Source organism: Chlorocebus sabaeus, chromosome 18, assembly GCF_047675955.1.
Source record: "Chlorocebus sabaeus isolate Y175 chromosome 18, mChlSab1.0.hap1, whole genome shotgun sequence".
NCBI lineage: Eukaryota > Metazoa > Chordata > Mammalia > Primates > Cercopithecidae > Chlorocebus > Chlorocebus sabaeus.
The window spans coordinates 29,352,693-29,374,332 of NC_132921.1; the positions used below are offsets into that span (position 1 = coordinate 29,352,693).

Genomic DNA, 21,640 nt, shown 5'->3' on the forward strand with positions numbered 1-21,640 from the left:
TTGTTTTTAACAACAACCAGCTATCAAAAGAAAGTATAATTTTATTAAAAACCTAGTAGTTGCATTGCTTACAGAGGACTGATTAAATGTGACCTACTTATTCCTTGATATTGTTATACATTTATTTTCCAATATATTATTTGCAAATATTGCAGAAGACTACATTTATGCATGAAAAAAACAGAAGCTAGTTGGAAGGGTGGAAGATTATTCTCATTTCATAATTTATGCTTAAAAAAGATCCAAATGTAATAACACAATAGAATTTTAATCTGCTCTTTTCATCTTTTTTCTCTTCTAGTGCCCTGATTTTTCAAGATATCTGATATGTTAATTCCTTAGGCTTCTTTTAAATGTTTTCTCTTGAATTGTATTCAGAAACAACTAAAGTGTACTATAAATAGTTGCCTTTAGGCAACATCTTTTTGAATTTCCTTTATAGTGCATTTTTGGGATAAATGTTTTTTTCTTAAAATTCTGATTTTTTCCCCTTCTCCATTGATGTTCCTTCTGAGTTTTCTAACTGGAACCCTTTTTAGCTTTCCTCAGTAAAACTTTTTCTGTCTTTCAATAAACTTTCCCTTCTTATTTTCTAAATATGTCATTTCCTTTTGGTATTACTTAAACTCCTTCAATTTTTTATTTTATATTTTCTTCTTCACAAATCTATACTTTTGGGTATTTTATGATCTCAGAAGTAATATATACAATTTCAAAAAACCCTTATAATATAGTTTTTTGTCACCATATTTTTTAGTTCTAGAGAATAACTGTATAAGTTGGTGTAGCAATGTGCACCTGTAGTCTTAGCTATTTGGGAAATTGAGGCAGGAGAACTGCTCGAGCTAAGAAGTTCGGGGCTGTAGTGCACTATGATTGTGCCTGTGAATAGCCACTACACTCCAGCCTGGGGAACATGGCAAGACCCTGTCTCTTAAAAAAAAAAAAAAAAAGAAGAAGAAGAAGAAGAGTTATATAGTCTTATTTATTTCCAAGAATGGTAAAGTATTTCTTCCTATTGAAAAGAAACACACACACACACATATCCATGTGTACATGTATATATATTTTATATATATATGGGTGTAAAAACACACATTATGTAGCTATCTGATCGTATTTCTAAGACTGTCCTTAGGAATCAAATTTTTACATAATAATGTCTCTGACATAATTTTTTTTCATAGCTTTTATTTCCTCTTCATATTTAAGTGCAGGAAAACAGAAGGACAAACAACAATAAGAACAACAATGCCCTGGGGTGGCCTGGGGTGAATGGACAGTACTCATTGGTTTAGATCCTATTACACAGCTCCAGTCAATCTGTCCCTTGATGAAGCATGAATTTTAAAGATGTCCTTACATTGACTGAATCCTCTGTTGGTTTGTGGCTCTCCTCAGACAGTTCAGGGGCTGTTGGCACAGACACAGGAAGCAAAGGGGATCTTGCTTTTCCAGCCAACCCAAGGGAGGCTGTTTTCACATGGGTCTTAGGAAGAGTGGGCCCTGAAATAGAAAACACAGGGATGAAAGTAATGTAGAAAACATTCTGCAGAACACGTTCTCAAGTATATACACCATATCCAGGAGATTGGCATTGATTTTAGGTTATTGCTCATTCTATAGTGTAAAGATGAATTCTGACACAAAGAGTGGGCTCGTTTTATTTCTACTAAATGGAAGACAAATTCTGATTAGGCTTCTCCAGATGCAGCTTCACTAGCCACATGTAATTGCAAGTAGATTCCAAATCAAGCTGTGAAAAGTTACCTTGGAGCTCTGGACTGTTCATCACACTTCATAAGTGTCAGGCAAGCTTATTTGGTGCCAGTCTCTGCTTAGGGCCAGAAAGCCCTGTGCTAAACCACCTAAATAAGCCCTAAGCTGCATAGCAGAACGAAGGAAGATTTGTGGAGTTAGAAGAGCTGGTTGATCTGGTCTACAAATGAGCATAAGACGTTAGAATAAAATAAAATCCATCATGGCTAACCTGACAGACTATCATTTTTAATTCTATTTTGGAACAAAAAAGATGTAATTCTGTTCTAATCTGTATGGCTTTTGTCAATAAAAGACATTCTATTGCTCATGAAAATCATTTGAGGCACTGCTGAGTATCTAATAGATGATATTTCTGTCTATTATACATAAGAGCTGCCTTTTTGGAGGGAACTGAAATTTGCTTTATAAATTCTGCTTAGCTTGTAGCACTAATACAACCTCATACCTATAGCCAAAAATAAAGCTTTTATAAAGGCTTATTGAATCAGCTAGTACAGCCCACATAACTAAGGGCTGTGTCTTTCTTTGCATTGTAACCAAGAGGTCAGCAGAAAAGGTATTACAGAAAGCCATGAAAAGGCAGTGGCCCCAGTTCTCTTCTATCAAGAGAGATGACATTTATTCTTGATGGTTCTAATGGAGTCCTATATTGTGCCAAAAAAAAGTTGTTTGGACTACACTTTAGAAAACAAAATTCTAGCTAATGAAGCTCAGAGGTTACTCTACAATCAGATAAATAGGAGTCATCTGTTCATTGGGAAGGAAACAATGAAAATAATAAATAAATCTAATAAACTAGCAATCTGCTAGGTTCTGGTCACTAGAAATGATAAATCTTGACATAAGCATCTTTTCCCATACCATGACCTGACATGAAATTTCTTCATATTCATACTTTTCACTCTTGAACTTTAGGGAACAAAAGTCTGCAATTCGAGTGATATAAATCTTATGATAACATAAGAGGGTGGTATTCTGTGTGTGTTACATCTGATGAGAAGCGAAATGAAACATGAAGTGTTTTCTTAAGAGTGGAAATGATACTTCTGAGTGCCTACAAAAGTGTAGCTCTATGCCAAGTAGTTTAGTTTCATTTTGGACAAAATAACATGGTGAGGGAGAATTTGGGATATCACAGTAAATCCAGTCTGCATTCAGATCTGTGCAATTTCTTTTCTTTTTTTTTTTTTTTTTTTTTTTTTGAGACGGAGTCTCACTCTGTTGCCCAGGCTGGAGTGCAGTGGCCGGATCTCAGCTCACTGCAAGCTCTGCATCCCGGGTTCACGCCATTCTCCTGCCTCAGCCTCCCGAATAGCTGGGACTACAGGCGCCCGCCACCTCGCCCGGCTAGTTTTTTTGTATTTTTTAGTAGAGACGGGGTTTCACCGGGTTAGCCAGGATGGTCTCGATCTCCTGACCTCGTGATCCGCCCGTCTCGGCCTCCCAAAGTGCTGGGATTACAGGCTTGAGCCACCGCGTCCGGCAGATCTGTGCAATTTCTTGTTAAGTAAACCTGTCTTGGCCTGTTTTTCATCTGTAAAATAGGAATGATACTAGCAATTTGTTAGGATTAAATGATATTATGTATTTAAAGTGGCTGATACTTAGTAACTTTTTCAAAGAGGGCTATTCACGCTGTGAAAAGTTGCCTGGGGGCTCTGGACTGTGGTTCATCACAGTACAGAGCCTGTGAAATGTCAAGGAAGCTCATTTGGTGCCAATTATAGTTATCAAATGAGGGCTATTTTTAATATTAATCATTTTATTATAATATCATATATTAATATTTTCAAAACAATCCTGCTAAGTATTTGTACTCTCGGTTCACACATGGGAGTGCCAAAATAAAGAAAAAGTAAAAAACTTGCCTAAGTTCGCACATTTAGAAATGGGCAGGCAGTATAAGAGTTCGCACCAACATCTGTCTAACTCCATGGAGCAAATGAAGGATGATCATTTGAAGCTTGTTGATGAAGCTTGTTGACCCAGCCCATCCAGTTTACATGGGCTTTTTGAGGAAGCAATATAAATGAACATGAAATCTAGTTCAAGGACTACGAATCTGGGGATAAAAACTCCTTTTTTTGGTCGTTGTTTCTCATAACTGACTTGTAATTTAAAGGGAAAAGCAAAATAATCAACTCTAGCATTGACTTAAAATACTGTATTCCAATATTTTTAAAATATATACAAACATAAAATTTGCTGTAAGCATCATACCTTATAGTTCTTATGCTATGCTATAAAACAAAAACACCTTTAAAGTTAAACAGAAAGGCCCTATGAAAATAGTACAATTTGGATTATAATCATTAATTTAATATGATAAATGAGATTGCTGAGCTAAAACAAAATTGCCATATGATACTGTTGCTATGTTACAATCATTTTGGGTTTGTCATATATGCCCAGTTTTCATTATGAACATTTTCCTTCTTTTTTTCATTTATTCAACAACTGGTTTTCTTTATTTTTAATCAACAATGAAAAATAGTATATTTTTATGGTGTAAAACATAATGTTTTGATACATGTATATACATTATGGAATGGCTAAATCAAGCTATTTAACATATGCATTACCTCACATACTTATTTTTTGTGTTGAGAACACTTTCAATCAAATCTTAGCAATTTCTAGTATACAATATATAGTTACTAACTCTAATCACCACAATATACAAAGAATCTCTTGAACTTATTCCTCCTTTCTAATTGAAATTTTGTACCATTTGTCCAACATCTCCTCAATCCTCTCACCTCACAGCCTCTGATAATCATAATTTTACTATTTCTTTATTAATATAAATTTAATACTTTTATCCTGCCTCCCCCTTTTTGTAAATTATATTTTAAGTTCTGGAGTACATGTGCAGAATGTACAGGTTTGTTACATAGGTATACATGTGCCATGGTGGTTTGTTGCACCCATCAACCCATAATCTATATTAGATAGCTGTCCTAATGCTATCCCTCTCCTAACCCCCTGCCCCCGACAGGCCCAGTGTGTGATGTTCTCCTCCCTATGTCCATGTGTTCTCATTGTTCAACTCCCATTTATGAGTGAGAACATGCGGTGTTTGATTTTCTGTTCTTGTGTTAGCTTGCTGAGAATGATGGTTTCTAGCGTCATCCATGTCCCTGCAAAGGACATGAACTCATCCTTTTTTATGGCTGCATAGTATTCCATGGTATATATGTGCCACATTTTCTTTATCCAGTCTGTCATTGATGGACATTTGGGTTGGTTCCAAGTCTTTGCTATTGTGAATAGTGCCACAATAAACATATGTGTGCTTATTTCTTTATAGTAGAATGATTTATAATCCATTGAATATATACCCAATAATGGGATTGCTGGGTCAAATGTTATTTCTAATTCTAGATCCTTGAAGAATCACCACACTGTCTTCCACAATGGTTGAACTAATTTACGCTCCCACCAACAGTGTAAAAGCATTCCTATTTCTTCACATTCTCTCCAGGATCTGTTGTTTCCTGACTTTTTAATGATCACCATTCTAACTGGTGTTATTTCTAATGTTATTTCTAATGACCAGTGATGATGAGCTTTTTTTCACATTTGTTGGATGCATAAATGTCTTCTTTTGAGAAGTGCCTGTTCATATCTTTTGCCTACTTTTTGAAGGGGTTTTGTGTTTTCTTCATGTAAATTTGTTTAAGTTCTTTGTAGATTCTGGATATTAGTGCTTTGTCAGATGGATAGATTGCAAACATTTTCTCCCATTCTGTATGTTGCCTGTTTATTCTGATGATAGTTTCTTTTGCCGTGAAGAAGCTCTTTAGTTTAATTAGATCCCATTTGTCAATTTTGGCTTTCGTTGCTATTGCTTTTGGTGTTTTAGTCATGAAGTCTTTGCCCAAGCCTGTGTCCTGAATGGTATTGCCTATGTTTTCTTCTAGGGTTTGTATGGTTTTAGGTCTTACATTTAAGTCTTTAATCCATCTTGAGTTAATTTTTGTATAAGGTGTAAGGAGGGTTCAGGTTTCAGTTTTCTGCATATGGCTAGCCAGTTTTCCCAACACCGTTTATTAAACGGGAAATCTTTTCCCCATTTCTTGTTTTTGTCAGGTTTGTCAAAGATCAGATGGTTGTAGGTGTGTGGTGGTATTTCTGAGGTCACTGTTCTGTTCCATTGGTCTATATCTCTGTTTTGGTACCAGTACCATGCTGATTTGGTTACTGTAGCCTTGTAGTATATAGTTTGAAGTCAGGTAGCGTGATGCTTTCAGCTTTCTTTTTGCTTAGGATTGTCTTGGCTGTAGGGGCTTTTTGGTTCCATATGAAATTTAAAGTAGTTTTTTCTAATTCTGTGAAGATTTTCTAACTCAACAATAGGCATGACCTCATTCATACAGGGACTGTAATGTCAGGTGGTCTTCACTGGATGTGAATGGTTTACCTCTACTCACACACCCACACACCATTTTTTTTTTTTTTTTAGACTTCTGACTATAACCATGGTGTTCCTGGTGCCCTGTTAATTGTAAACCCAAATAGGAAGTCAGCCACTAAAATCCTTGGCAGGGAGTTCCTATCAAATCGTCTTCCAGATAACCCAGCATGTGAAATTCATGTTGATATTTTAGGTTATTATTTAAGTGAAGGCATAAAGTTTAAAAAAGAATTCACAAAGTTTAAAAACTTTAAAAAGAGGCATAAACCTTGAGAAGGTATCTCCCAACCACGTACTTGAATTGTGTTGCCTGAATTATGTTTGTATGCCCTTCAAGAATGCTTGCAGTGTTCTGATTAAACCTGAATTTCTAATAGCTTTATTGTTACAAAGCTGTTCCTCTTAGAACCTTCCAGAAGCTAGCTCTTATCCTTTCCCATGTTTAACAAAGCAACTGCATCTTAAAAACGAACATTTGTCTCTACATATTTTTTTCACGTATCTTTTACTTATTTTTGACCTAGACTCCCTTAATCATAAAACCTATTTATTTTAAATTTTTCATTTTAAAAACATGTTCAAGAAACTCAGCTACTTCTGAAAATTTATAATCTAACACGCAATTAAACACATGCAATGCATATTTTGAAAATCAATTCACTCTAATGTAAGTATCTACAATAAAAAGTGAAAGGCATTGGCATAGCTTATTATGTAGAAAATTCAAGTAGGGCCAGTGCATGTTCTATTCTAAGAAACATAAAAGTAAAGATTCTTTTAGAATATACCACACTGTTGTACATAATTCCATAACATGTACTTCATCACAAATTTTTTGTCAGTTTGACATGCAGAGAAATGAATTCCTAGGCATAGCCTACGGTTATCATGATGGAAATGTTCTTATGGTGTATTTTCTTTCCAGAATTCCAAACACTTAGGTGTATTGCCCTATGTGTATCATACTGCATCAGCCACACTCCTATTGTTACAAAAGGACATGGACATGACTAAAGACTACCATCAATCAAACTCATTAGAAAGTTCATTATAATAATCGATTTTCTCTAGTGCCCAGGCAAGAGTTATACATTCCAAATGTACGGAGTGTTGAACAAATGTATAAGACACGATGAGCCTCACAAAAGGAATCGAAGACACTGTCTCGGCTCAAAGACCACACGGAGTGTTTAAACCTCAGATGATTACCTTTTCTCAAGTACTATTCACAGAATCACAGAAATTTAGAATGCCAGAACCTCAAGGGTTCCTGGAGCTCATCAAATGACCTTCCTTTTATTTTGTTGGGGAGAATACTGAGGTCCCTGGAGATCAAGGTAGAGTTAATTTCAATAAAATTCTAGTAGAGGCAAAGAATTTTTTTTTTAAATTAATTTATTATTATTAAACTTCAAGTTGTAGGGTACATGTGCACAACGTGCAGGTTTGCTACATATGTATACTTGTGCCATGTTGGTGTGCTGCACCCATCAACTCGTCATTTACATCAGGTATAACTCCCAATGCAATCCCTCCCCCCTCCCCCCTCCCCATGATAGGCCCCGGTGTGTGATGTTCCCCTTCCCGAGTCCAAGTGATCTCATTGTTCAGTTCCTACCTACGAGTGAGAACATGCGGTGTTTGGTTTTCTGTTCTTGTGATAGTTTGCTAAGAATGATGGTTTCCAGCTGCATCCATGTCCCTACAAAGAATTTAAACAGCCTCCCAGAGTTCATTGTCAGCAGGATTTGACTGGGACACTCTAGGGCCTTAAATATTTTTTTTTTCCTTTCCCTGAAAGGGCAATTAAAGAAAACAGTATAAGGGAAATTTCCCAGGAGAGATTTATTAACAACTAATTAGGCAACTGTGGTCTCAAAACTGCCCTTTAGTAAAGGAGAATAAATGTTTTAAAACCAAGATTTCCATGAAAACATCCTTTGTTGGAAGGCAGACACCATGTTCTTGGTTGTGCATAACTCCATCTCTATATGATATTTGTATTTGTGTAGATTCGGTGTTCAACATTTCAAGCCTGTGCTCTGGTGAAACCTGGGTCCCTACAAGTTCACCAAGCAGTGCTTTTTCCTTAAGTACTCATAGCTCACCAAGCATGAATGGCTTCTTTCTTGATTTTCTGGTCTGCGTCCCTGTTCTTTCATGGGGCTATGAGACATAACTTTAATCTTTTCACCTTCTGCTTGAGACCTGATCAGTCACCTTCCCAGTCTAAATTCTCAATCCATCTTCTACACCATTTAAACCAAATGAATATTTTATATAATAATCAGTTTCCTGGTATGGACTGATTGAAATGGTTGAAATATGGTTGAAATGAAAAAGCAGTATAGTCATCAGGCATGTGAATTAGTGAGTGAGGCCTGGAGCTTGGTCCAATTCAAACAGGATACTTGACACCATATTGCAGCCTCTCACCTGCCAATGGACTGACTGCTACTATTGGGAGACCATTTTTCCTAATCCTCCATATTAAGCCTTCTTAGATTTCAATTACTTTGACATTGAAATGGGGCATTGCCACACTTCCTGGGAGACTAACTGATTTTTGTTTTTACACTGCTTTCAGAAGCCAGGTTTAAAGCCCACTTTGTTTATGCATCCCTGGCCTCACCAATTCTTGGTGACTCCTTCTTGATAATGGACTGCTTTGAGGCATGAGAGCCTTTGATGTGCCTGGCAGTGTTCTGACTCACTAGAAGAGAGCCACCATCCTACCAAAGAACTAATGGAAATTATGGTAATTAGAAAACACACACACACACACACACACACACACACACACACACACAGAAAACACATTACTTCAGGATATCAAAGTGCTGTTCTTTAATGTTAAGAAATGATAGAATTTTTGATGGCTTTTTCTATGTTGGTAGATCTAGATTGTAGCTATAGGGAAAGCTTCATATTTATTTATTCACTTTGGAGAACAACACTTAACATTGACAATTGGCCTAAATATGAATGCTTTTCATAAAACTTCTATGAGCTCTATCAGAAACATGTATCAAAAGAAAAAGAAAAATTAAAAGAATCTCTTCCATGGCTCCTAGCTGTTAATATAATCTCAATTTTGGAGTCAGGGTCCTCTGGGATCTCTCCCAAATATGAAAATTGATTTTCAAAATGTGATTAAAAAAAAAAACCTACCTCATTTTGGGAGAGGGAGGTGCTCAAGGCTGGGTGGGAGCTAATGAGAAGAAGATCGGTACCGGGGATCTGAGAAATTGGAAAAATCACCTTTCATTTTGCATACAGGTCTTGAAAGATGAAGGGTTTCCCAATCTGAAGTCCAAGCTGATCTATATATATATATATATATATTTTTTTTTTTTTTCAATGACGGTAAACTGTGTTTGACCTATACAACGAATTCCAAGTATTTAATGAGTGCTCAAATAAATATCCAGATACTAAGGAAGCATTTTAGCCTAGGACCTAGTTTGTGACCTTGGCTTAATGGTCTAATTTCTTTGGATTTTGGGCTCTTTATGTCTATAAATGTAAGAAATTTAATTTTTAAGTTATTAGCTATGAAAAAATTGCAATAATTTAGTTTTAAACCAGTGCTTTGTAAAAACTAAATGTTCTATCATTGTTTTCTTAAAATTATTAGTGAAAAGCTACACCAACAATTAAGGTTTTATTGCTTTTGCATTTCAAACAGATACTCTAACTAAAAATAAGTGGTATTACGTTTCTGAGGTTAAATGATCCACAGCTAATTGAAAAATTTAAATTTACGAATGCTCAGTCTGAAGTCACTGCAGAACTTCCCCTATCCAGGGTGCATGTTGGAGAAGTTTCAGGCGACCCTTTGGTGGAACGCTGGCTGTTGATGTGCTAAGTAAATGTTCTTACACTGACATACAACTAATTAAGTGAGCATCGCTTTGGTTTTAATGTTATCTCCTCAGCAGGACCCACTAAAAGGAAAAAATAAAAATGGGCTGGAGTTCTGAGATGGGCTAGCAGTATGCATCAGGTGCAGATGAGCAGCCTCAGCAGGAATTTACTGTTTTACGATTCATTTTCACAGTACAGTTATTAAACATTTCATTTACTCATTAGGTACATAATATATGACTGCCAGGTGCAGACTCCTGCTAGCATCTCTCTGCAAAAGGTTTTCCCTTGTAAAATAATTTTTTGGGGTAAGAAACATTAGGATGCAGCTGGAATGGACTGAAAATGTTCACCAGGGTCAGATCAGAGGCCAATGCATAGCATCGTTTTGATTTCACTATTAACTCACATCTTCCCCACTGTTTCCTATTTCCTACTTCATTTTCCATTCCTTCACCCTTAAGAACAAAGTTAGAAAGGGTGGTTTTGAAGAAGCCTGGGTTCTCACCTCTACTTTGTCTCTGACACGTTCTGGGAAACCAGACAAAATGAAATGGCCTCTCTCAGTCTAGTTTCCATGTGAACCAGAATATTATTCTTACATATATTTATTATTAACTAACTAGCCTGTGTTTGGGTTATCTGGGGGTGGATATAGAAGTGTCACATAATCATTTACACTTCTGACAGGCAAGGAGCTTTTGAGGGTATGGGAGAAATAAAAAATATGTATGGGAAACTTTGTGTAATACTCTACCTTTCCATCTTCAACAAATATTGAACAAAAAGAGAGAAGCTACATTTACTTAGACACGATAGCCTCAGACATCCCTCATCAGTGATCGAATTTCAAACTATAAATTTTGCATCAATCTTAAGACATTTTAGTCTACCCTGTGAATTGTACTTTAAGGGTGATAAACATCTCTAAATGCCACTTCTGGGAAGAGAAACATTGTGTTCTTCTCCCAACCTTCTTATTTCTCAAAAATAAGGGAAATGAAACAGACTATTTGCCCACTGGGGACGTGCTGATGAGGTGCCCTGCTCCCCTCTCTGCTCCTTTCTTCTTCTCCCATTGTAAGACAGGACTACTCTGAGTCACAAGTAGCATAGCTTTCATTGGCCACCTGTCTGTGAAAAATGAGAGGAAAGGGTTAATGTACTAATGGTCACTGTTCAAGTTTTTAAACTTGATTGGGCTTGGCATTGGACATTGACCTTGAAGACCCTTTGTCCTTGAACTTCACATGAGTTGCATTTGTTAAGCACACAAGACAAGGCCTGACTTCAGAAGTCTCAGCCACCTCTCTACTGTCTGTTTCAGTTTACAGCTAGCGGGCCCAATATTCTTGTAGTCAGGGAGGGAGGAAGAGATCTTCCACCTACTACTACCATTTTCCAAAAGGCTATGATTCTCTGCAATCCTTGATTCCCATCTGGTTATCAATACCTTGTTGCTATTATTTTTATAAACTAAAACCTAGAAAGAGAAAGGGTAAAACAGGTACCCTTTGTCCCACCTACAGGTACATAAACTCAATAAAACACCTTTTCCTATGTTTCTTTAAAATAGACCTTTTAAAGCTACCTTATTGCTCATGCCTTGGGGATAGGAACATCAAAGTTCAAAGAAGATAAAGGACTTGTTCAAAGCCACTCAGCTCGTAAGTCAGGCTTAAATTATATGTTCTTTCTTAGACAAAAATAAAAAATTCTCCAAGGTAGGCTTTGATAGAAAGTTGAGTGAAGCAGACCAGACAATCTTAGAGGAGACGAGGGTGTGAGAGTGAGACAGAAGGAGAAGAGACAGCAGGTATAGTGTGGGATGGTGGCAGGGGGTGATGGAAGAGGTAGAAGAAAGAATGGGAGTAAATCAGCATATTCCTGCTCTCTTCTCTATGTTGATCCCAGCTAGACATGTTCTGATTTAAATGGAGAGTCAGTATAAATATAAACATCACAGCATCATGGAAGTGAAAATTTCTGAAGTCTTGGGAAACAATAACAAACATAGTACTTGGCTTTAGAGCTTCCTTAGTTTGAATAATGCAAAGGGTCAAAACTGTCTTCAAATATCTTTCTTATTGTTTCACTCCTTTCTCTCAACTCCTCTTTAGCACTATCCACCCTCCTCAAACACATACTCTTTTGACTTACAGCATTTTATACCCAATAAATGATTTATGATAATATCTTCTGGGAAATTATATGATTTGAACTTCCTGACTGCTCAAATAAACATTTATTTTAATAAGCTCCCATTCTCTGTGATTTAACATTATCACTATTCATGGGTTCACTTACCCTCCTTACCACCAGAAAAAAAATTAAAATTTATTTTATAGATTGCATATGCTATGCACCCTGGGGTGACACTGGCTGAATGGGAAATTTTTATTAAACGATGAGTCATTGTTTGGGGAAATGTGTGTGCAGGCATTAAGTCTCTGCAGGAGGTGCTTTTCAGTGTACCACTTGAGGAGTGCTAAGGACAGGTTATGATGACCCCCTTCAAATGACAACACATCTCAGTTCTCCACAGGGGCTCATCTTTTGGAGAAAACATATCATGGATAGCAGTGGTCCTGATCTATTGCTCTTCATTTAGGCAATAAAAATAAGAGTTTGCTTCAGAAGTGGGACAAATTTATAAATACTAATTTAACTAATTCCCTCATCACATGTTGAAAAATGTAAAAAGCCTCATGTGTTTCTATGAAAATTAATAAATTTTGTGGAATTTCATTTGAGTAGAGCACAGGTACTCAGCTTTTGACCTCAGATTCAGAAAAGTTGTTTCGGTACAAGGTTTTGGAATTGGTCTTGAAAAACAAACAAACAAAAGAAAAACAGACATTGGTTTATGTTCCACAGGTGAGCTAAATTGAGGGTGATGACAAAACAGCAGGTCAAGTGGTTCTTAACCTGTTATAGATAACAAATAATTTGAGACAGTAATGAACGCTATCAACTCATTTGCTAGAAAAATGTACAGGCATACCAACAGAGAAATATCCATTTAATTTCAAGTGAGTTACTAAACACACAAATTCTTCCATAAACCCCAGGTTAAGAGCATACAACCAGTTCAAAATCCAAACTACCTCACACTCTAATCTGCAGAGTGTCAGCCTCAGCATAACCTGGAATCTTTTTAGCAGTTCAGAACCTCAGGCTCTACTCCAGATCTGCTGAATCTAAGTCTGCCTTTTCGTAATGTCTGCAGGTAGTTCCCAGGCACACAAAACGAGAACCACTGCTTTTGATAGCCCTCTCCATGGTGAGCTTAGAAGTTAAGATTTATATCTCAAATCATGTTTGGACATGACCCATACTGTAACATGCTTAATAAAAACAAAATGTATAATTTTTTCAGTGAGAAGACAAAGGCATCAGTAGTGTTTTACATGTGCTCAATGAGAAATAACCTCTTTTTCTCACTTTCAGTAGCTTACTTCCTACTCCTCACTTTCTTACGCCTCTTTGCCTTGCTACTGATTCTCTTTGCAGAGTTCGTGCAGGGAATAGCTACGTTGGAAGTTAGAACTGGCATCTAGGAAACTCCATAAGCTTTAATCACATTAAATTGGTCAATTGTGAGGAGCAATTCAGGAGATGTAGTATTTATGAGAGAGAAGAAGCCAGGTAGTGACCACCTAATATGTACATCTGTTGGATATAAGGCCTTGCTTGGGACCTATGCTGTTGTAATGCGATGTGATCATTTGCAGTAGGACCATTTAAGTGAGACAGTGAAAATGTCTTCCTGGCTGTCAAATGGATTTATGATTTGTGAGCAAGCCCCGTTCAAATGAAAGAGGCCACTCTTTACTCTAGACTCAGGGAACGACATTCAGACAACTCTGAGCAGTTGCTGTGACCTGCTCTGTTCACCTTCTCTCTCCCACACATGGGTCCATTTCATCGCCCCTTCTCTGTTGCATATACTTGTGGGGAAATATAGCATACATGAGTTAGATATTGTTGCGCCAGACATTGAGCTGTTAAAATTTAAAATACGTTTAAACTCGTTTTCATATTATCTTATGCTTCATATATAAGATGATGAAAACTTCACTGGGCTCAACTTATCAGGCCAGTTTTATCAACACAAATCTGGAGATAATGTGTTCTCCGGATTTATCAAGTATTCTAATGTGTCAGCTCAGGCATGTGTGCACCAAGCAGCCTGTTTCTATTAACTGAGGTACCACTCAGAGAGTAGCAAAAAAGAAAATAAACAAATAACTATATTCTTGCAAATGCAACACTAAAACTAAAAGCTAATTTTTGACTTAAGAGCATACTAGGTTCACACATTATTGTGGTTTAAAAAAAAAGCTGTCTTAGCCAGGCTCAGTGGCTCATGCCTGTAATCATAATACTTTGGGAGTGTGAGGTGGGTGAATCACTTGAGCCCAGGAGTTTGAGACCAGCCTGGACAACAGAGCAAAACCCTATCTATCTCTGCGAAAAAGAAAAAAAAAAAATACAAAAATTAGCCATATGAGGTGTCACTCACCTGTAGTCCCAGTTACTTGGGAAGCTGAGGTGAGAGGATCACCTCTGCCAGGGAGGACAAAGTTTCAGTGAGCTATAATTGAGCCAGTGCACTCTAGCTTGGGTGACAGAGTAAGAGATTGTCTCCAAAAAAAAAAAAAAGTGTTCTCAGCCAGGAGTGGTGGCTCACTCCTGTAATCCCGGCACTTTGGGAGACCGAGGCAGGCAGATCACAAGGTCAGGAGATTGAGATCATCCTGGTTAACATGGTGAAACCCCATCTCTACTAAAAATACAAAAAAATTAGCCAGGCATGGTGGCAGGCACCTTAGTCCCAACTACTTGGGGGGGCTGAGGCAGGGGAATGGCATGAACCTGGGAGGCAGAGGTTGCAGTGAGCCGAGATCACCCCACTGCACTCCAGCCTGGACAACAGAGCAAGACTCCATCTAAAAAAAAAAAGTGACCTCTATTAGAAAATTCTTACTCAGGTGACCTCAGAAGTAGAAAAATACATACAACTTGCTGGGTAAAATAATCAGAAATGTCAAAGAAGAATGTTTTAGAAGAGTACTTTGAAAAATATGTTGAAAATAGCAGTCACTACAAGTGCCATTATTCTTATAAGCCTGTACGTGCAATTATTCATTTCAAAATGAGAGGCATATGGTTTCATGAATAGGGCTTACTTATCATTGTTTTCTACCAAAAAAGCTTGTTAGAATCCCTTTTACCACACAAGATAAAAGCATTCTCCTCTAAGAGCCTTGACATTCTGGTAAATAAAGAGATCCTGGAAATAAGAACATCAATCCTTCTGCAAGCCTACGATGAAAGTCAATGCTGGAACACACACAAGATGTTTAACATGGCACTTGAATTTGTTTGTAAGTCCCTGCTAGTAAGATAAGAGTTATAAATATTCAAAGTCGAAGACCGTTTTTTACACCGTCTTGTAGGTACTACAGGTCATGTCTTTAGAAATGGGTTGCTGATGGTTAAACTCTGTTTATTTTAATATCACAGAGACTTTTCGTTTGCTTTCAGTGCGTTAGATTTTTCGTAACACATTTTCAATAGTCCATTAGCACAGAGGTTTATGTGAGCACTTTATTTCAGCATTTCCCCTTGCTGCCAAAGAAAGCAACTGTAACTTGACGCTCATTGAAGAACTTTAAAGAACTCTGTCAACTACTTTGAATACTTAAAATGTACACCATGAGTCTCAAAATCTTCATTCAAACTAAAGCTTTTCTCTTACTCGTAGTCTTTCACAAAACAAAAAGGAGAAAGGAAGAATAGCTACCCTTATTTCTGTAGTAAATAAGGTTGTAGAATTTCATGTTTCCTTCCTCTTTAAAGAGGAAAGACCATCTGATTTCCCAGATGAGAAAAGTGAGTTTCAGAGGGGCAAAATCAGTTCTGTAGTTGGCATGATGGAGAGACTAGTCCTTAGGACTCTGACTTCCACTGATTCACACGCCTTCTTTTTTTTTGAGATGGAGTCTTTCTCTGTCACCCAGACTGGAGTGCAGTGGCATGAGCTTGATCTTGGCTCACTGCAACCTCCACCTCCCAGGTTCAAGTGATTCTCCTGTCTCAGCCTCCTGAATAGCTGGGATTACAGCCACCATGCCTGGCTAATTTTTGGTATTTTAGTAAAGATGGGGTTTCACCATGTTGCCCAGGCTGGTCTTGAACTCCTGAGCTCAGGCAATCTGCCTGCCTCAGCCTCCCAAAGTGCTAGGATTACAGGCATGAGCCATCACACCTGGCCTCCTCCTTTCTATGAATGCAGAGACTGCTATTCTTCTCCATGGAGGCCACTGCGTGTCTGTTTATTTTCATAAAAATAAACTACTGAGTTTCCAAAGGCTGTGGTTTCTACTCTATGCAATTTATTTGGCTTTAGCATAAGATGCTATTTATAGTTCAGATTATTAAACATGTTATAAAATGGTCATGAATTTATCTGCCTTTATCTTTTTCTAGTATCTAATCTAATATCCTTACAAACTTACAAGTTGCTCTGCTTTGTCTAAACTCATTATTAGACTTGAAATTGAAGAACTGAAGTCAAATTCTGGCTCTCACCTTTATTATTTTATTATAGTCTGACCAATTCAACTAACATTTCAGTGTCCACCATATGTAAGGGTGGGGATGAAGGTCCTAAGAATAATGACACATGACCCTGGAAAAGTTGCAAGGTATTAAACCTCTCTAAATATTGACCTCTGTATCGGTAATGCTGATGAAAGTTACTTCTCAGGCAGATATACACTTATTTGGAAATGTCCTCTATAAACTATAAAAAGGCGACAAAGTATAAAGCATAAACCTTATAACTTTTATGTAAGCTGAGTTTTAAAAAGATGCTTTATTTTCAAAATATTTCAAAACAACAACGAAATCTATACAGCAGTAGTTAACCATGTGACCTATCAAGTTTATAAGAAATGTAAAAGGAATATTTACTGCCTTGAAAACAACCTACTGCCCACCTTTCCTTCGCTATTCTTTCTGTCACTCATGTGGCCATCCACTCTGCAGTATAATCCAAGGACGTTCTTTGTAACATACATGTTTCGAATTATGTTTCTATTAGGTTACAAAGTTCTGAAAATATTGTTTTTAACTTTCTCTTATGATTATCTGGATGGCCACTGAATACTTTAAACTCAGAGTTTCATTGTATTAGGTTGATACTTATCTTCAATTTCATATATGATCTAACAATTCTTGATGCAATATTTTCTCATAATTGGGCAAACCTTTCAAAAAAGGGACTCAAACTTTTCAACTGTAGTCATTCACTCCCTCCCTAAAATACTAGCTGTTCAGTTTTCGCTCTCATTGACCTACGGTCACACTCTCCAGCTCTCACTGTGAGTAATAATCCCACATGCCTTAAACTCTTATATGCTCATCTTTATTTTTCAGTTGGCTTCCAAAGCGCTGGCCATCAGTGGTGGTGACAGCAACAGATGTCAGATGTCAGCCCCTGGCTTCCTGCCATACCACAGAGGGATACTCGACAAACTGGACAGGTGAGTTGAAGGCAGATGGCAGCTATTTCAGAGTGCTCCAGCTATTTGCTACTTTTGCTATAACATCTCTCCATGTAATGCCAACGTAAAGGAATAAAGTGTTTACTCAAACACTCAGCTAAATGACTTAACCGACCTGATGTAGTTCTTCCTAAAGAATATTTAATTATTAGGATCCTAGAAGACCCATTTTAGGGAGGAAAAAGTCACTCTAAGCATAACTGTTAACATCACAAAAAAAAGCTAGGTAAAATCCTTTATTTTCAAAGTTACCTTTCTCCAAATTCTTTACGTTTGGCTGTTACCTCAATTGTTGACCTTGGGCAAGCTGCCTAACCTTCTTAGGCCTCTGCTTTGTCACTTATAAATAGGGCATCAATTACATGGCTTACTCATAATGACTCTTCTAGAAATTATTTCTCTCTCCTCTGGGCAATTAACAGAGCTCTTTTCCTATTAATATTTATTTACTAAACCCTCATAGTAGAGGAAATACTAATTTATTAAACCACCAAGTAGGTTCCAGAGTCACAAACATTATTGATACTTAAAGCAAATTTGCCTTAATTACATTTTACCAATGGATAATTTAGGATGACCAGACCAAATTGAAGCAAATTTCACCTATTACAATCCGTTAGGAGGGAGGACAGAAAAAATTTCAAGGAGATGCCTACCAAAAAGTCACACAGATAGCTTTCACATGAGATACAACTTACGTAAAAAGATGTAGTGTAATTTTCCACTGTAGCATTGATTGGACGTATTGGCTTCAATAACACCAAATCAACACATCTCTCCTATTTAGCTGTGCCAATGATTTATTCTATCTGACTGGCCTTTAAAATGACCCTCTTGTGTCACCTGGTAAAGGATGTCTGATCTCCCATGACCTCTGCCTGATTTTAGCAGAATGGAACACTTGTGTGGTATTCTTGATGAATACCCGCAATGGCAGCCTACGAGTGGCTCAGGGAAAGCAATTGTATTAATGCATTATAGTAATTTATTGGCAGTTTTGTGTGATAGCAGATTTACTGAAATAAGGCCTGCCAAGAAGATCAGGTTACAGCAGGAATACATGATTTCCTAACCATCCATAAAATATAAATCAAACGTTTTTTCTGTCCACTGTCAGCCACCTCCACCCACTCCTTGTCCTCAGTCTTCAGACAAATTGAAGCACATGCCACAATTTGCACGGGGAAAATCAAACTCAATTTCGCAGTACAATGAAGTGAGTTTTGGTCTTGTCATGTCCACTGACATATTGATCCCTTGAAGATGGAAAAGATCAGAATGCTGTGGAGTTTTACTTTTATAAATATATGTGTGTAAAATGCAATGTGTAAATGAAGGAAATTATAGTACTTCTGGAGTTTTACAAAGTTTCAAGAGGTCCAGGGGGCTAAAGTTATAAAAGAGTATTAAAATATAAAAGCCACTATTTAAGAGATCACATTTTCTTTCCCTTTAGAGTTACATCTCTGGAAGACAAATGGTCTCCTAACCCAGGTTCATTTAAAGTGCAGCTGATCATTCCACAGCTAAAAGGAATTTTAACTAGTAAAGAAGAAAAAAAACCACACACCCTATCTTGGCCCTTTGTAAAATTTATGTCAGATCTATAATGCAATAAGCCCAACACTCTATCAAACATTTTCTATGTAACCTGAAAGGGGACTAAGCCAAATCACTTACATGTATACATTTATGATTTGCAAAGTGTGGTGATTGCAGCCTCCATGAAATGTGTAAAGATCTCACAGTTATTCACATCTATAGATAAAGCATTAAAAGATGGAAGCACTCTATTATAAGGTGATGATGAAATTGTAAGAAACACCATAAATACTCTTGAGTCTTGTAAGCTACATTTTTAACTCAGCAGGTGGAAGGAAAAAAAAATGAGGAAATGAATCTGTTTTCAGGTAGGCAGAATTTCAGTCGTTATGGCAACAGAATGGCTTTCTAATTACCGCTTACTATAAAAATATTGCGAAATGCTCTGCAACCCCATGGAGACTATTACTGCATAATACGTTTTGCCCTAGACTCATGTAAAACTGCTGCAAAAATAGCTCTGTGTGCCTTAATGGGAGGCAAACTAAGGCACAGACTGATTGTGTTGACCATGAAAATCTACAGGGAGGGGAACGACACACACTGGGGCCTGTCGGTGGGTAGGGTGAAGGGAGGAAGAGCATCAGGAAAAATAGCTAATACATGCGGGGCTTAATACCTAGGTGATGGGTGCAGGAAACCACCATGGCACACGTTTAACTATGTAACAAACCTGCACATCCTGCACACATACTCCAGAACCTAAAATAAAATGAATTTAACAAAAGAAAATTCACACACAGGAATTTGAGGGGGAAAGAGCTTCTTCCTTGATCCCAATCTCAAAGCTTTCAAAGTAGAAGTTTCTCATTTAGCATGATCTTTAAAAATTAGAGCAATGCCCCACATTACCATATTCTAAAGTAATTACTTGCAGTAAGTAAATATAAATTCATCACTAATTATGCAGTCCTTTCTTGTGAAATCCACAGTAAAATTATTTGAGGTATTTTTTTAAAAAAAGCTGACAAGAGAATGACTTTACTTCATCAATCAGTTTGACTAAAGTAATGATTTTCTTAGGATTAAAACTTGTTGAAAGCGCTAAGTATTTCATCTTTAAGTCTAAGAAGCATGTAGTTAATGTCACAGCTAATACATTTGTCAGTCTGCTAATTTTCTTTTTCTATTAGAATAAGTAAACATCAGCCCTTTTAAAAAGCATGCTATTTACCATGTGTCAGGAGCAATGCAGGGAGAACTTATTTGAAAATCATGAGGTAAGGCATTATGAAATGAATAGGCATCATAGGAAGACAATAAGAGAGAAACACGAAAGAAATAGGAATTTAATAATTCCAAAGGGACGGCGGGGCATGCCTCAAGTTGAGTGGGGGAGAGTGGCATTTAAAGAGGAGCTATAAAAAAACATAAAATGAAACAAAAACTCTAGCCAGAGATATCTGAAAATAGGAAAGAAGAGATGGCTTGAGAGAAAAAGTTCAAATAAAAACAAAAGAAGGCTCTTAAGTGTACAATGAAAATTTAAAAAATGAGATTTTGCCTGGTAGCCATTAGATCAGAGAATTTTTTTTGGCTCTTCAGACATGCTTATTATTTGATGAAATTAGTACAGAAACAGCACAACTGATTCTATTTCCCTTCTATGAAGGACATAATCCACTAATTTATACTGCATTATATCAGATTTTGCTTTAGGCAGCTTTGGCATTAATGTAATTAGAAGAAAATAACTAGCTAAAAAGTGTCAATTCTCTGTTCCATCTATCAATCATCAGATCTTCTTTTTTTAAAAAAAAGTATCCTTTTGGTATTGTAGCACTCCAAGCATAGGTTGATTTCCAAATCTTGTGTCCCAAACTAAATATCACTGGTGCAGTAAAATTTTTCATTTAAAGTAGCCTCCAGAATGTCATTTTCAGTGTTTTATTCTTAAAGTTTTTACTTGCAAGCAGAGAGAAATATTAACAGCATAAACTGCTGCAACTGCACTTTACTTTTTGTTGCTATCAAATTGGTCCTCTTTACTATAGAATTGTTAAGGCTCTTACCTTTCCTCATCAAAATCTGATGAGAAAATATATTCTTCAGTTCAGAATTATTTAAGATGTTTCTTGATTTTTTCTTTTAATGATTCAACTAATTTAATGACTTAGTAGTTTTATTAGTCTTTGTTTTTCTCATTAAACAAATTAGACATAAACTAAAAGGCACAAATTAGTTTCTAAAATTTGAGAACCCAGGTTTTCTAAAGTTGAAAAGAGCAAGGAAAAGATACATTACTTACTTGCTATAGACTTAAATAAGCTACTTAAATTCTCTGTGCCTCAGTTTCCTTGTGCATGAATTGGGGTTAAGACTAGTAGCTACCTCACAAAGTTGTTTAGAGGATCAAATGAGATGTGATAAGCCTTCAGAATCATGCCTGTCCTACAGG

The 21,640-nt window shown here is 36.8% G+C and overlaps 1 protein-coding gene across 4 annotated transcripts in view; it reads right to left on the reverse strand.

Annotated features, from left to right (window-relative positions):
- The window catches only part of DCC (DCC netrin 1 receptor), a 1,222,872-nt gene that overhangs the window by 12,235 nt on the left and 1,188,997 nt on the right, over positions 1–21,640 (reverse strand). For 3 of the 4 annotated variants that reach the window (XM_073006286.1, XM_037982936.2, XM_007973974.3), the window contains exon 28: positions 1,364–1,506. In XM_073006286.1, coding sequence (XP_072862387.1) covers positions 1,364–1,506 — 143 coding nt within the window. Of the gene's footprint in view, positions 1–1,122; positions 1,507–21,640 lie in introns of those variants that run through there. The other variant, XM_073006287.1, reaches the window with a different exon arrangement.